The 17,706-nt window shown below is 37.4% G+C and overlaps 1 protein-coding gene across 2 annotated transcripts in view; it reads right to left on the bottom strand.

The window, feature by feature from the left end:
- KLHL5 (kelch like family member 5) overlaps window positions 1-17,706 on the bottom strand; it is a 54,626-nt gene that overhangs the window by 5,023 nt on the left and 31,897 nt on the right. For both annotated transcript variants that reach the window (XM_060777823.2, XM_060777822.2), the window contains exons 3-9: window positions 15,304-15,440; window positions 12,657-12,853; window positions 8,343-8,555; window positions 5,672-5,858; window positions 2,894-3,118; window positions 1,933-2,095; window positions 293-505 (exon numbers count right to left, since the gene is read on the bottom strand). In XM_060777823.2, coding sequence (XP_060633806.1) covers window positions 293-505; window positions 1,933-2,095; window positions 2,894-3,118; window positions 5,672-5,858; window positions 8,343-8,555; window positions 12,657-12,853; window positions 15,304-15,440 — 1,335 coding nt within the window. The remainder of the gene's footprint in view (window positions 1-292; window positions 506-1,932; window positions 2,096-2,893; window positions 3,119-5,671; window positions 5,859-8,342; window positions 8,556-12,656; window positions 12,854-15,303; window positions 15,441-17,706) is intronic.

Raw genomic sequence — 17,706 nt, 5'->3', positions numbered from 1 at the left:
GGAAGTTTCTCACTGTGAAATACTTATCCTTAGCTGCATTGGAGTAAACTGTAGTTACTTTAATTTTTTTTAAAGTCACTGCATTATGCTTTCTTGATATGGTTTGTCTGGATCAGTAGTTCTCAAACTGTGGGTCCCCAGGTGTTTTGGCCTACAACTGCCAGAAATCCCAGCCAGTTTACCAGTTGTTGGGATTTCTGGGAGTTGAAGGCCAAACATCTGGGGACCCACAGGTTGAGAACCACTGGTCTAGATAGAAGAGCTTCATATAAGCACTTCACTGGATGAATACCTCTCAACGCAGTCAGACAGCCTTGACGTTAAGTTGGAAGCTGGTGCATCATGACCTCCAATGGCATAGAGGAACCCATTCCAGGTGGTGACTCCAACGCCACCTCTTCGCTTTGACATCTGAGCACAGAGCGTCCATTTGTTAGTATGGGGATCAAAGCATTCCACAGATTTGAGACAAGAACTTCCGTCTCGACCGCCAACTGCATATAGCCTGTAATACACACAGACAAGTTACAAATGATAGTCAACACTTTAAAAACGTAAATAAGAGACAGGGGATAATTATGTTCTCAGTGAATTAGATATTTTATTCTTGCAGATCTAAAGCTACACAAAATCTAACTCAAATCTTCCCCAGGGATAATAAGACTCGGAAACTTTTCTTCAAAGGAACTCACTTGAGTTGCTATACTTGGAGTGGGGGACTTAATTTCTATTACATTTTCAAAAATGTAACTGAAATGCAATTGATCCCACCCCTACCCCCTGACCGCAGAAAACAAAGAAATCAACTGAAAAATAATCCCATAATATACCTTTCCCATAACTCCCTCCATCAACTAAAACTAAAAGACTCTATTCCCCCCTTTAAAAATAAAAATTAAGCAAACAAAATACATTAAAAACACAACTGAATTTGAGGGCATTTTTCAAAACTATGAGTTACAACTGGCTTACTTTCCATTTTACAAAATGTTTTCCGGGGTCAAAAACAGCTCACTGGGAAACAAAGGATGACTAAATGCCACTTCCCCCTAGAAAGTGTTGGGGAGAATTCTGAGTTTTAAAAATAAATAATAATAATTTAAAATAGAGAATGGCCTAATAAGGTTTGGTGAAGGCCATATATTGCCCCAGACCTCAGGTTGTGGCCCAACTCAGCATCATAGGAAAGCATCTTTCCTACTTCTGAATAAACAAAGATACACAACAGTAAAAACAAAATCCAAAACAAAAATTAATGGAACCAATAGAAATTACAGAAAACACGTAGAAAGAGAGGTTTTCCAGTATATTAGAATCTGGGTCCAAATAGTATTCCCAATTAAATTGGATTCATTGATTTAATCTCTGTATATCAACACTTCTGCAAATCTTCCTGATTCATTAGTTGTATTGTGAATTAAAATTCAATCTGTTAGAGTGTTCTAATATTCTGATACATTTCTCAAGTAGAAAAAATGCACTTGTAATTTTATCCCCTTCAACAAAATTGTCATTCCCTTCATATATTAAAGCTTCTTCAGCCATCAAGCTGTAGACAGATGTTAATTTTTAGTTTTCAAGATCTTTATAACCTACTATCAAATTTGCTATTAAAATATAGTAGTATGATTATGACAAATTTCTTAGAACCATTGCATGACAAGTGAAATTGTCCTGAAACTATTTAAGTCCCCAGAGCAATCAATAATAAGGATAAAATGAATGTGACAGATTCCTTAACGCCTACTGAATAAATTAGAAGACAATAGATATGACTATAAAATATGAAATCAACCCAACTCAGTATTCTGTCCTTCTGGATGTTCTGGAGGTTTCTAAATTTTATTTATGCACACACAATTAAATATATTATTAGTTCCTGAGTAAAATGTTATGGGCCATTAGACTTTATTTCTCTGTTAGTCTACTTACTTTCCACTTAATACAGCTACCCCCACGGTACTCCTTGGAATTGACATACTAGCCACAAAATTCCATTGCCGTGCCTGCGGATCCCATCTTTCCACAGTATTCAGGTAGCTCCAGCCATCATGTCCTCCTACAGCATACATGGGACCTTCTAAAACGGCCACACCTTAAAAGCAAAACACATACTGTTCCTAAATGTGAAATTGACTAATTGTCTGTCACATACAGAAGTGGTTTGAATATGTTCTGCCTTGAAGAAACCCTCTCCTCATTAACTTTTTTTGATCCACGGAAAGAAGGAATCTACTGAGATACAAAATAAACTCAAATGAAGCACTGGCCAAACAACTGGGATGAGTCCTAAAATAATTCCAGCATTTTACCTGATTCTTCCTTATAATTCAAACTTTTTCTGACTTATGTTGATCTTAATGCATTTCTATTTGGAGATTTTCTTGGCAACATTTGTCCGGGGGAGGGGGGGAGTTGCCATCCTCTGAATATGGGGGTGTACGAATTGCCCCGTGGGTTTCCATGCCCAAGCAGGGATTTGAACCATAGTCTCTCAGAGTCCAACGTTCCAGCTACTAGATCATACTAGATTTCTTCCATCACATCATGTGGCAGAGCTTTTCTATGTCTATATAAATCTGGAATCCTTGGTAGAGTTGGCCTTGTTATCAAGCAATCACACTCTAGCCATTTTTTAGAAAATATTTTCAAGCATGTTCCCCTTCCTCGAATAGAATACATTGCAGAATTCATACACCAGACTTTTAACCCTGGCGTCTAAAAGAATCAACATAACACTAGAAAAAACTTCCTGGTTTTTTTCTATTGGCTACTGTCTACTAATGATACAGAGCACATCAAGCTGCCACACTTTCAAAGTGTTTGCTTGAAATAGGGTGACCACAGCATAGTTCTTGCTTTAAAAAGTAAGTTATGAGTAAAATATACTTACCAAGTCCATGCCGGTGAGTGGACATAGGAGGCATCACACTCCAAGTTTTTGTTTTGGGGTTGTAGCATTCCACAGTATTCAATGTTTTCAATCCATCTCTACCACCAACAACATACAACTTATCATCTAACACTGCTACTCCGAACTGTAGTCGTCGCCCATTCATATTTGCTACAGGAGTCCACATATTGGTGCGGAGATCATACTTTTCAATGCTTGTTGCTCCTTAATGATAATTTAAAGTAATAATATAAAATAGAGAAAGTCAATACTTGTGATTACTGTTTAATGCAAATAAATAGATTGTGCTCTTCATTGTAGTGACGGACAATATGGCTATCAATGTTTTTTAAACATTTTTATTCAAAAGCATACTACAAGAGATATAGTACAATAAATTTATTTCAACACACATATACTTGAGTTGAATCAGAATCTCTTTCAACAGCAATTTCATAAACAAGCAAATTTCATGCAAACATTTCCTAAATGGTCTACTTAGCTAAATCCAAATGGGATATTACAAACAATTTAAAACCAACTTCAGATCAAATCTATGTATTGTTGAATTTACCATTTTAAAAATCTGCTTTGCTTTTTATGGGGTACACCTCAAATTTCATTGACATTTCTATTATTTATTTTATTTATTTACTACATTTATATAAAGCTTATCTTCCCCTAAGGGAACTTAAAGAGGTTTCTAACATTATAAAGGCAAAATGCAATGCCGTATGTGATAGATTAAACACAGGGCACAGGGCAAAACACAAATCTTCAAGTAGGGCTGCCACCAAATATAAAACTCTTCCACAGTCTTCTGTATGGGAATAGATTGTGAGAGAGGCACACAGAGGCATTGACGTAATAATAACAAAGAAAGATGTTTATTTGTTTACTGAGAACAGGCATTGAAAACTTAGTGGTTGCAGATTGTACAGAGCGTAATGGTTACTGAAAATAGTTCAACACTTAAAACTTTAAGTTTCAGTCAACCTTTAAAATACATAAGAAACTTTTAGCCTCCAACTAAATAGTTCCTTATTCCCAAACAGCCCAATTACCAAGGGTCTGTTTTAAAACCACTGTCAAACTCTCTCTCCACAGCTGCTAACTGACTCCCACTAACTGACTCCTAGCTCCAACTGTCAGATTATTTTTAAAAATAACCCAAGGTACCTTTTTTTTCTTGCCTTGACCAAGCTCCGCCCACTTTTCCTCTAGGACTTCCATCCAATCAGGTGGCTCTACACATTCCCCCCAGGCTGCCCTCTGGCTCTGCCCCTTTTGGCAATGTGTTCACAAGATGGGATGCCTGCTGGCTCCCCCCCTACTTGATTCAGAGTCCACAAAATAGATGTCTAGCTGTTGGGCCTCTAAAGAGCTAACACCAGTCCTGCAAGGTAGGACAGCTCATTACACCGTACATACATGTGAGAACCAAAAATAATAGCGACACAATAACATATAACTATGAATTAACTTAACCAAATTAAAACATAAACATAAAATAAAATTTGGACATAAAGCATAAAAAATTGAACATCGATAATATAATATTTTAAACCAACCGATTAAAAACGATTTAAAAACATCCAAAATCAAGTCCATAGTCATAGTCGTTCCATTTCTATAATCAATTGTTCATAAAATATAAAGTACTAATTTAAATGAGAATGAAAATGTGTTCCTTATTTAAACTATATTCAAGATATATATTCAACACAAAATGAAGAATTTAGCAACTATGACAAGACTGCTTTCACCAAATGTTAAGAATGTCCAATAATTATTGAATGTTCTTCATTAGTTTCACCAAGTATATAACAATGAACATGCAATATTTTATAAACAACTTATTTACCATTTAACTATATTAATTCCAAAACATAAATGTTCTTATTTCATAGCCTATGTTTGTACACAAATGTAAATTAATATTAAATTGTAATATAACCAGACTGTTTCCAATGTTTTCCATTCATGTATAAAAGAATTTTTTTAAAAAAACTTGTTGACCTCAGTTATATAAGATTGATCTACTCTCATCACAACCTAAGGTAAGATGGAAAGAGAAAAAACAACAACTGGAGGACTTCATTGTTTTTAACTGTTTTTAAACTCTTTTTATGATATTGAGCATTGAATTTTGCTATTGTTAACCGCTTTGAGTCGCCCAAGGGCTGAGAAAAGTGGTATATAAATGAAGTAAATAATTAATTAATTAATAAACTTAGATAAAATTGAGGTCACAAAAATATTTATGGGTCAAAAATGATTACCAAATTAACTCGACTAATAATTTGTAAAGACTGGCCAGAGTCCTAAAATCAAAACAAGCCAGAAATAGAATTCTCAAACTAAAAATGATAGAGGACATCTGAGGTCATCAGATAACAAAACAAGGGAGATCCAGGTTTTCCACATGGTTATATCTATGCAATGTCATTATTTGGAACTGCTGCTTTAGAAGAGAGGGGAGAATTTGGGAGGGGCATGGGAAACAGGTTCCTTTTTCAAACATAATGTATGTACATTTTTTCATAATTAATCTTATTAATATAATTCATGTACATTTTAAAATACAGTTGGAAAGCTGTTCCAGAATTGGGGATGGAATAAGGTGTAATACTGATATCAGAGATGCTAGACAGCAGGCATCCTCCACACCCAGACTTTTCTCTGATTAAACTGAAACATACCATAAACTGGTTTTTCAGCTATTTCCCTAGAAGCAAAAAATTAAAAAGTCCTGCTATGAACATGCTAAATCAATACCTTTAGTTGCATCCATGCCTCCAACTGCAAACAATACACCAACAGTTGATTTTCTAGGCTTTGTACGGGGACTTTGTAACATTGGCCTTCTCTCTGGCAATAAATGGTACTTCATTGCTTCCATGATAAGTTTTTGACATTCAATATCATCTCTGAAAAGTGCATTGTTCTCCATATCTGCCAAAAACTAGAACAGATGGATACGGTGTGCTGAATTGTTAAAGAGTAATAAATCAGCAGGAACATCCTGGAGATAAAATGTCAAAGCCTCTGCCTGGAATTAATAGTTATAATTCAGATATGTGTATCAACTAACCTGTAATCAATACAGATAATAAATACTTATGTTAAAGTCAGATCCTAGCTAGACAAGATGACAGAGATAAGAAGCGGATCACAGCATGCCCAAGATGAAATCACCAACAAAATAAAGATGTCCTTTTCTCTGCTAGCTGAAATCTCTGTGTACACATGCCTTACAACCATTTGCATCTTTTGGAATTGCATACAGAAGAGAGTCTACAAGGTTGTGCACTGTGTCCCCTATAATTGAATGTGTCATTTCAACAGGTCCTTCCCAATAGCCATTTCATAGCTGATGGGAGAAAAGAAAGAGCAATCAGAGAAGCAGATGCTCCCTGGGGACATATTTCATCAAGATCTTCTTGGACCCTTTCGAAGTTGCAGGAGATGATGTCAGGAATCATCTACAACCAAGAGCAGTGTTTTCACCCTATCTGAATTAGCTTTTAAAAATTGGGATCATGTATGTATTTTATTATATAGTTGAAAAACAGGCCACCTGAAGGTTGGAGCTATCTATGGCAATGAAATACAACTAATAGCTTTATCTGGCTGGTGAAGGAGAAATGAGAGCTGTAGTTCCACCAAAATGTCACCTATGGAATATCAATCCCTTGGAGGCCCAACAGGCATCAACTCTGCTGTCTTTCTGATACCAAGTCAAATCTTTCATTAAACCCTTGGGGCCTATTCAGTATACACACATACCATGTTTCATCTTATTTTAAATTAGGAATCTATTCTATTTTGAGGCTTTTAAAATTACCATTATTGTTACTTATTATCCAAAGTTGATTTTATTATATGCTACCTCAATATTCCCGGATAAAGGGCATGATATAAATATTTAAAGAAAATAAATAAAACAGAATAACTTTAGAATATTCCAATGCAAGGCTCTTCAGAGGTGTGGAATCCATATGTATCATGCCAAGAAAAGGAAAAAAAAGAATATTAATCTGATCAGTAAAAAACCAATTTCAATGTGTAACACAGGGTCCTTGTATACCAACATCAAATGTGAGCCAGATCTAGCATCCAAGATAACAGATCCCGCCCCACATGGTGTCCTGATTGGGACTCCCCCAACCAACTCAAAAGCAGGAAGGAATTCAACAAAGCTAGGCAGCTACCCCCAGGGTCCCCCCGCCCCGCGCCCCCTGCTGTGGTAGTCCCCAGCTGCTATATGACATCTCCTTGGTGCTCTGCCTGACCTACTAATGAAGGCAGGATTAGGGAAATACCCCCTTTCCCCCTCCCTTTCTCCCCTCCCATCACCGTAAGCATGACAGTGCTCTGCCTGATGTTAGCCAGAGCCCTGAAAGGATAGTAGGTAGGGTGTCACAACTAGGGACTATTGTGACACAGGAGGAGCGATGACAGGGAAGGTTCCTAGGCTGTTTGAACCTGGAGAACATGGAATGGCAGTCAAGAAAGTTGTGGTAGTTCTGGTTAGGAATCAGCCCGACTGTCTTGACTGCCCCTAAGTTGTGGGACTGCCAAAATCTTGGGCCAGGATCAAGGCTTTCCCTCAAGTCAGGTTAACTCTGGGAAAGGCCAGATTAAGGCAGCCTCGTCTCGGGTTAAGCCAGATCAGCCACATGCACCATTCTAACTGCAGCAAAGCTTAATCCAATTACACACTGACCTAAGTGGTTGATGTAGGTGATCCCTTAGAACAGTGGTTTTTCAACCTGTGGGTCCCCAGGTGTTTTGGCCTATAATTCCCAAAAATCCCAGCCAGCTTACCAGCTGTCAGGATTTCTGAAAGTTGAAGGCCAAAACATCTGGGATTTACAGGTTGAGAACAACTGCCTTATTCGCAAACCATTTAAGTAGGAGAGCAAAGCCATGTTATCTTAATCTACTGATTCACTGGCCCACACACATTTTAGTGCCTCAAATACTAGATCTATTTTTGCTTATATCTGACCTGCTGATTACAAAAATGGTACCAGTTTTCCCCTATCAGTTCCAGTTTGTGAGAGAGATGATATATGCCATATACAGATGAGAGTCTGTATTATTCACTCTGCTTGCCCATAGCAAATCAGGGTATTTTATTTCTGTGTTTAAATTAATATCTTTTAAGCGTGAAGGAAACATATTAAACATTTAAAGATAAGTGTACTGCATGAAACTCTACTTATTTCATGCCAAAAGCACAGATTTATGATATGAGATTTCTATTATTAATTCAACCATATCTAAGAAACTAGAGCTGATGCGGTCTATACAATGCAATTTTCTGAATCAGCACCCAAAATAACAGCCAGAAATCAAGACACCAAGAAATATAGATATATTTGGTTGGGCTGTTTTATCAATTGGAAGCAAACAAATGAGCATATTGGTTGCAGCCATTTACCTGTGGTGCAAGCAGTGGCAGTCTGATATATGCCAAGAGTTTACTGAGATCTTTCTTTCTTTGTTCCAAATCATGTCGTACCCATGTAATCAACGAATTGAGGATCGTCTCTTCATTAGGAATATTCATGTCATCACTTGCTAAAAGTTTTGCAATTTCAGTGGCAGGTAACAACAAAAATTCTTGATTTCTGATTACTTCCATGAAGTGCTCCTTAAAGGTTCAAAACACATATTACAAAAGTGCATGAAAAACATAATATCTACCTTGAATAGACTAAAGATCTGGATACCTATTAACATTTAACTGTAGATTGATATATGAAATGAAGCTTCCATTTCTTGAGCTAAGGAAAATTCAGCATTCAAAAGCTACATTTTGGAAAGAGACATTTTGTCATCTTTCATTCCAATTCCTTTCTAATTAATGCTTTGCTTTACCAGAGAAAGAGACACAGAAAAGAATAAGAGGCAGAGGAATTCAGAAAACTGTAATACATGAATCTAGCACATTTTTCAGGGATGTTTCACATACAAGTGTTTCCCCTTATGAACATCATTTTTCTGCCCCAAATATCTTCTGTGTAGGAGGTACCTCACAATAAAAAATGTAATGCACATTAATCACACATGACAGCAGCTCTACTTTTGCTAATGCAAAGGAATAATAAAAGTATAAGAAATTTGTGAAACAGAACAAAAATGGATAAGGTTGGGATGTTTACTCTTTGCTCATAGAACCCTAAAAGTGTCCCTGAATTTTATTTCAAGAAAAACGAAACTTCGAAACATTTATGAACTCCACGAGCACATAGGCCCCATTTTGTGGAATTTGTTCTGCTCTTGCTAGTTCCTGCATTTTGAAAATATCACAAGTAAATCTTATTTCTTAAAACCACTCATTGTAAGAAAAACTTATCATATAGTATTTATCATAAATACTGTAGTTATATTTATTTGTAAGCTGACGGTACTTAGTGGTCCTTCAAGTCCTATATGAAACAAAACCATGCAAAGAAACTCCTCAGTTTGTTTTTGGGAATCCTTTCAAATTATAGCACAGCTATTAAACTCAGAGTACTCGGATCCAGTGAAACATGAACATAGAGCTGTTTGAATTTAAAATTAAATATGGCAGTGCAGTTTCTCAAGTCACTCCTGACACACACACACAAAAGGTTGAACTCATCAAAAAGACTATTACGTCTGAAAAGCAGATACAATCGTTCCGCTTATTGCATGGTCTTGTTGAAAATAGATTCATTTATACCTGTAAAGCATTTAACATGATAAGGTCACTTTGGAGGACCTCAAAAAAATCTTCGAGAAAAGTTCTCGCTAGGTTTCTATGGTCAACCTTTATCGGAAGTTCTGCCAGTAGTTTACCATAAAATCATGGAGCTCCCAGTGGGGGGGGCTTCAATACTGGGAATAAAATATTAAAGGATAAACCAACCCTTGTGCCAGCAGGACTGCTGACCAAAAGGTCAGTGGTTTGAATGCGGGGAGCGAGGTTAGCTCCTGTCTGTCAGCTCTAGCTTCTCATGTGGGTACATGAGAGAAGTCTCCCACAGGATGGTAAAACATCTGGGCATCCCCTGGGCAACGTCCTTGCAGATGGCCAATTCTCTCACACCAGAGGCGACTTGCAGTTTCTCAAGCTGACACAAAAAACCCCCAGATAAAATCACACTGGAAACTTACATAAAATACCTCCTTGGACATTTTCTATGTCCTCCAGAGCTATTCTATGGTATTCTTTGGCCAGAATCCCAAGACATTTCATCTATGAAAGATAGGGTTCCAGACTGCACAAAAAACTGTATGACCTGAAGAATCCCAGAAGAGATTCTTCACGTAATATGGAGACCTACTATACTTTTAAAGACAATTGGTACTTTAAACACAGGTATTTCAAACTCCTACACCAAAAGTATGAACTTTCAGGCCTTGGGACCAAATCCCATTCTGATGGATGTCCAACAGGGTCATGCCCTTTCTTCCTAGCACTAGCGTTTGATTGTTTCCCAAATTTTGTATGATTTTTCTCCTTCCTAAATGTTTGAATTCTTCTTCTTAGCTTCAGTACTGGAAATAAAATATTTAAGCATAAATACACTGGACTGTTCTATTGTTTGGTCTCTGGCCCTGTCCAATACTGGAATAAGAGCCCTAAGTACTGTTCTGAACGTGAATGTGGCCCTATCTATGGTTCAACACAGTTTCCAGGTCTTGTCCTCTAGAATAAACTAGCTTAATAAGACTGAATATAAAACTGTGAACACAAGGTCGAATTGACTATACAGTTTAGTATTAATTACATCCCTATTTTAAAAGCCTTCAAAAGAAGCAACATAATGCAGGGATGCACAAATGTGCAACATTTGAGCTTTTTCTGAACTTGCCTCCATTTGCAGCTGAACACATAATTCAGTTTTTAATAAGTGGCAGAGTTTAATTGTTGTATAGGTACCCTGAAGTCATATTACAGCATTTTTAAAGAATGAACATCAAATGGCCACCGTTTTAATGTTAACATTTCTCTTCCTTTCAAGCAGCTTTTAAGCAAATGAAATTAGATGGGGATTTATTCTAATTGAAGATTCAATTGGAATACACGTTTCTCTCCTGTTTCCATGGTAACGTCCGTTTCAAAACCAAAGTAGATTCTTCCATATTACTCATTATTACTAAAATTCAATTTCATGTCTCTGTTGGAACTAAGCAATATAAAAAAGAGGCCATGGGAAGACTTCATTTACCACAACCAATTAGTCAAAAAATAGCATTTTGAAATCCATCTAATTTAAATTTTATTCATATCAAACTATTAAAGACTAGAATGGTGTCACTGTTTTATTTCAGTATCAGTAGCTTTGGGGAAGTGATTTTGATGACCACATCTTTAAGGAGCTATTGGCAGACATTTCTCAAGTGGTTAATAGAGGGGGAAATGAGGCATCAGTAATATACAAAAGTGATGAGATATATGGCTGGGAACCAGAGGGAAGAACAGAATGGATGCTTTGCCTGGAAAAACTACTGAAATGAAACTTTTAGCACAGTAGTATAATGATTAGTTTTTTTTATATTCTAATTGTTTGTGTGTGCCCGAAATCAATAATATATTGCCTCTCAAATGTTGCTAAAGTGTAGCTCTCATCAGCCCTAACCATAAAGAGTGAGGGATAAGGGGACTGTCGGGCCAGCAATGAGGCCTAGACTAGGGGTGGGTAACTCCGGAGGGGTATTTGGGTGCACTAGAAGTAACATTATGTCCCGGACCCTTTGGACTTCTGGTTTGGCTGATTTTTGCCTTTTTGGTTTGAGGATGGGGAATCTGAGGCTAGCAAAACTAAATAACAACACCTGTGGCAGGTTTTGTATTCACTTTGCCAGTTTTCTAATGAAAAAATCACTGAAAACTGGCATAATGTATCATATACCTCCCTACATTTAAAAAAAAAAAACTCTTTACCTGCTGATGAAAAGACAGAAGAAAGGGACCAATCAAATCTCCCAAAGAAAAGATGTTCCTGAACTTGGGACCACCCACTAAAAATGCTCTCTTTTGTATCCTAATGGAATTTGACTATGACAATGTTAGGACCAAGAGAGGGCCTCTACCACAGATATTACGGCTCAGGCAGGATCATATAGGGAAATATGGTCTCTCCAGATCAGTGGTTCTCAACCTGTGGGTCCCCAGTTTTATTTATTTATTTATTTACAGTATTTATATCCCACCCTTCTCACCCCGCAAGGGACTCAGGGCAGATTACAATGTACATATATATGGCAAATATTCAATGCCATAGACACACAACATATATAGACAGACACACAGAGGCTATTTAACTTTCCAGCTTTCATGAGGGTATTCTGGCCACCAGGGGAGCTGTCGCTTCACAGTCCATTTGAGACACTGATGGAATACTTTCTCATTCTTTGCTTGTTTGCTTGCTGGAGATTTTTTATGCCGTCATAAATTAGTTAAATTAGCCTCCACGCATAAGTGGTACCTAAATTTCCTACTTGACTGATGCAACTGTCTTTCGGGTTGCAAAGATCGACAGCAAGCTACACAGAATGGTCGGAAGCTCACTCCGACCTGGGCTGGCTTCAAACTCATGACCTTTCAGTTAGTAGTGATCTTAATGCAGCTGACTACCAGCCAGATGTGCCACAAAGTACATAATTCCTAAAAACTAGCATCTGTTATACACAAAAAGATGTGTATCCTCTCTTCTGGAACCCCTGATACGAAAAAAGGACCTGAATAAACATACTGGAAGTACATGTTAAAACAACCTACCATGGTGTAATTGTGAGCCACTTTGTGCAGATCTGTGCAACCCTGCGCATCAGCAAAGGAGCGGATTCCAAGGCAATTTGACGGATGAAGTTGTTTCATTAGGAACTTACAGCAAGCTTCTACAACCTGAGAGAGCTGGAGGATACAAGCTGTAGACAGCAGGCACTCAATATTATCTTCCTTTAATTCAAGGCGACCTAAAGTAGTTAAAAAAGATGACTTTTCAGAAAATAATACTATAATAAGAAGACTCCAATTAGATCAGATCAAGGACCCATTCACCCCGGTCTCCCATTTCCAAGGATATAACAAAAAAAGTCTTTCTAGGAAGACTACAAGTTTGGAATGAATATAACATACATCTCTTTTCTTCTGCTTTTTCTTTATCCCAATGCACATGGCAATTATGAGCCCATTCTTTCTGGACATGAAAAGTTACTTTTTAGACCACCGAAATCAAAAGGAAAAGACACCTATGACTAAACTGCTATGGATTTCAGTGGGAATCATGTGCAGCGAGCCTAGTCTGGATCCAACCTCCTCTCTTTTACACTCATTACTAAAATATACAATTTATAGGAAAGGAATTCCTATACGATTGGGGTTCCAGGGAAGGAAGCAGAGACAGGATTCTCAGAAGAGGAAATGTTGAAAGAGAGAAAGCATTCTGAAGGCATGAATTGGACTAACGATCAACTAATCTGCATTATCTGTGTCATGCAAGTGAGATGAAAGGGCTGGAAAAGGTGTCACTGCTGCCTTAACTGCCCACTTTCCATGTTCCTTAGTCTCATGAGAGGTCCCACCGAAGTTGACAGGTAACTTTAAAACACATGTTTCTTTTCTACAGTTAGTTGCTTACAATTGGGGCCTGGATAATGGGGCATGATCACCAAGGGACATCACTTTGAGTTTTTCCTTAAAGTGACGTGAGGGATGGAAATCATGGACAATCTTATTTTTGCAGACTAACGTAACACTTGCACCATCTAGGCAGGAACTGCTCAAAGATCTGCAGTTTTAGTCATCAACTTTTTAAAAGTTCTTACTCTAGAAAAGATGTCAGATCCCTTGTAATTCCTGCACGTCCACCTGTAAGATAATTTGGATCTAAAATAGTTGTATTCATCTTAAATTCCGCTCTGTTCCTCCTTCATATTCTTCTTGCCTTGAGCACAATCCTTGCCCATTTTGCTTATGACTTTCTGTACCTTTTTCAACTGTACAACATCTTTTTTGAGATGGAGTAATCTGAAATGTGGCCAGTATTCCAAATGCTGTATAGATTCATATAACATGAAGTTTCATTTTAATACTGTTTCCTAATAGTCCATAAAATGCAGCTACTTACAGAAGATGTGTTTAGATAAGATTAAAAGTTTTGGCTTTTGAATTTGCCAGAGTCTGTTTTTAAAGAATACCGTTCTTATTTTTTGTAATGACTTCTACACAAGCCGTCCCATCTCCCTTAGTGGGAATAAAAAATTACAAAGATAAAAAGGTAAGTATGTAAGTTAAACTATCAAGGAACCTTGTCATCTGCATTTGCATACTTTTCTTTTAAGAACCTTTAAGCAAGCCGGCAAGTCATAACTACAGTTTCGTGTTAAGTCCAAAGCAAGGAATCATGGTTAATAACTTGAAATTATACACAAGCCAGATAATACAGTATCATATCTTGGCTTCTGTAAAAGTTATTTATATTCATTAGTTCATCCAACAACACTGGAGAGTATGAAGTAAACAAAGAGGCTAATGGGAAGCCCATTCTTATCTCATTGTGCAGAAACATTATCACACATTCAGCCAGGGTTTGTTGTTGTTGTTGTTGTTGTTGCTGTTGTTGTTACCCACTCCAGCTGCAGTTAGTTCAGGTGAATCTTTAAATATCATTGATATTTGTTGTTGTTCATTTGTTCAGTCATTTCCGACTCTTTGTGACTTCATGGACCAGCCCACTCCAGAGCTCCATGGGCCTTCGCCACCCCCAGCTCCTTTAAAGTCAAGCCAGTCACTTCAAGGATACCATCCATCCATCTTGCTCTTGGTTGGCCCCTCTTCCTTTTTCCTTCCATTTTCCCCAGCATCATTATATTCCCTAAGCTTTCCTGTCTTCTCATTATGTGGCCAAAGTACTTCATCTTTGCCCCTAATATCCTTCCCTCCAGTGAGCAATTAGGCATAATTTCCCGTAGTATGAGCTGTTTGATCTTCTTGTGGTTCAAGGCACTTTCCGAATTTTCCCCTAGCACCACAGTTCAAAAGTGTCTATCTACCTTCACTCAGCCTTCCTTATGATCCAGCTCTCGCATCCATAGGATACTACAGGAAATACTATTACTTTAACTGTGTGGATCTTCGTTGCCATTGTGATGTCATTGTTCTCCTCCCAAGAAAAACGTCTTTGAAAATGCTTTAAATGTAAGCCACTTTTTAGTTTCCTTTGTGCAGAGAATAATAACAATAATAATATTAATATGACAAGAAATATTAATATGTGAAGATGAGATTAAACCTTGCAAAAAAAGTGGTGAGGAAGGCCTCCACATTGCATCTAAGAAATACTACTCAACCTAGCGTATCATGATGTAGTTTAAAAGTAACTTAATATATGAAACTAGATAACTTTACCAGCCACTTTCATTACCTGTGTATGCATATTGCACCAAAGCCCAGAGCGCATTTGGCTCCACGCCTTCCATTTTTATTTCTTCTTGTCTTGCCTCTCTTACGTCATTAGTAAACATGGCTGCAAAGTAGTCTGAGACAGATGACAACACCAATCTGAAAAGGAGGTAAATTTGACTTGTTTTATCTACTTACTGTTTTCTCTTGAAGCAAACCTAATTTAAATTTCATCAACTGTTTCATTATTGAGTCTATGCAACAGTATTTCTCAGTTTGAATCTTTCCAATTTTCCAATTTTAAAGAGCAAACAGAAAACTACCAAGTGAATCAAACTGCCAAACTGGCAAGAAACACTTTCCAAAAGAATCTGACTGGAGATGAAAGAAAACTGAATATATTATTATTACTGTTACTACTACTAGATTTCTGAAAGCATCAGCATTGCAAATAACTCCCTCCTGTGCCTGGACAGTACTAATTTAGCTATGTAAACAATACCAGGGGTTGAATATTGGAAACAGATGGAATGATCTATCGAACTGTGACTTGGAAATACTACACATATTGCAAGGGGGTTGTGTATAGATACTATTTTAAAAAACAAACAAACCCAAGTTACTTATTTGAACTTCTGCTCTTTATCATTGCATTTATACCTATGAGGCAGTACACTTGCATAGAGCAATTGCTCGGAATCTCCCAGAAAGCTTTGAATTTGGAATTAGCCTCTTTCGTCTCCTTTTAGGCACCTGTATGAAATATCACCTCTTCAGTTCGCATGAATGGACAACAGAGTGATAGAAAGAAGATGTACTGAAGGGAGAATGTGTAGGTTGCGTGAATACACCAATGATCACTTGAAAAACAATAGTTTCAGATACATGATCAGTTTTTCGGCTGTATGATCTTTGTGGAAAAAGAGTTGCAAGCTTACCCATGGTGAGATTGTCAGGTGGAACATCATGACACTACTGATGATAACTCTGTTTTACCCAAAGAAACATCACCTTGTATCCTTATATCAATACTATAGTGCTTAATAAACACAAAGTGCTGAATCTATATAACTATTCTGCTTAAGTCTAGAACAGATTACCTTTAAAAATGCCAAAGAAGCTGCTACCACTCATGCTGAGTAGTTGTGAATATGTTCATGAGGTGACATATAAAACATTACCATAGTTTCTATGGCCTAATTTTATGAAGCACTGACTTCTTAGTTCCTGAAGGGCACACAAACAGTCTCTTCGGCTGCTTAAGTAGCACTGTAGCTGACATAAAATTCTACTCCAGGTATATCCGCTGAATGTAAAAAATGTTTCAGAGTTAGAAGATTAGTTTCAAAAGGAGAAAAATGGAAAGCAGAACATTGAGCAAAACTGGATCAACAATTAATGCGCTATTATAACCTGTGGATTCAGAACAACCAAAACAGACAACTGCAAAGTATAAATAGCTGTAAAAAGCCGTGGATAATGGCTTAAAAGGTGGATTGGCTAATGGAGTTGGAGGGGGGACATCCACAAACTCCGAGGAGGAGGCATTTTCAGAACACATGGGTATAGATTCTGAATTGTTTTTGGATGCCTTTAAGTTGTTTCTGACTTATGGCAACTGATCTCCAGAGTTTATAGCCCTATACTCAAATCACTGCATCATGGTAGGTCTCATATAGATTCTGAATATCTTGCAGAAAACCATCAGCCAATGAAAATAATGAGATTAAAATCCAGCTGAAGAAATAAATGCAGTAACTGCTGCTGAATATACTTTAATCAGAAAGGCAACCCCCTTGGCTATAAAACTGCATGAAAAGGGAAACATGATGGATAGTACAGAGAAAGCAATCGAATTCTTCCTGATTAGCAACTTGCAGTTCAACTGTGCCAATAAGATTATCTTGCAAAAGGTAAAGCTATTTTTCCCAGAGAAAAAGAAAAGCATTCCCCATGCCACACTCCTTTTTGCTGCAGTGCAATAGTAACTGCCTTGTCACTTGTGAAGCAAATAGGTCTACCTTGGGGATTCTTGCAGAACTGAATTTATCATCCACTTGTTCTATACATATTCTTTCTTTTTCTTTTTCTACAAGGTAAACTGCTACCTGGTAACTGCAATTATGAATTTACACTGGAACTTCTACTTAAGAGCATCCCAACTTAAGAGCATTTTGAGTTAAGTGCTGTTACTCAGCCAAGGGTTTGCTTTGACATAAGAGCAGCATTCTGAGTTAAGAGCGAGCACCAGAAGGAGCATTAGCGCCAGAATACAAGGTTTTAGGCCTTCAAGGAAGCAGCCTCTGTGCCTCATGCTCTTCTCCACTTTGGGAGATTGCTGTCCACTTTGCTCTTGTCCACTTTGAGGAACTTTGGGTTAGCTGATTTTGTGTGCTTTATATTCATGGTATGTTTGGCTTTGTGA

The sequence above is a fragment of the Anolis sagrei genome, chromosome 5 (genome assembly GCF_037176765.1).
Source record: "Anolis sagrei isolate rAnoSag1 chromosome 5, rAnoSag1.mat, whole genome shotgun sequence".
NCBI classification, from domain to species: domain Eukaryota; kingdom Metazoa; phylum Chordata; class Lepidosauria; order Squamata; family Dactyloidae; genus Anolis; species Anolis sagrei.
This window is presented reverse-complemented; position numbering and strand designations above follow the sequence as displayed.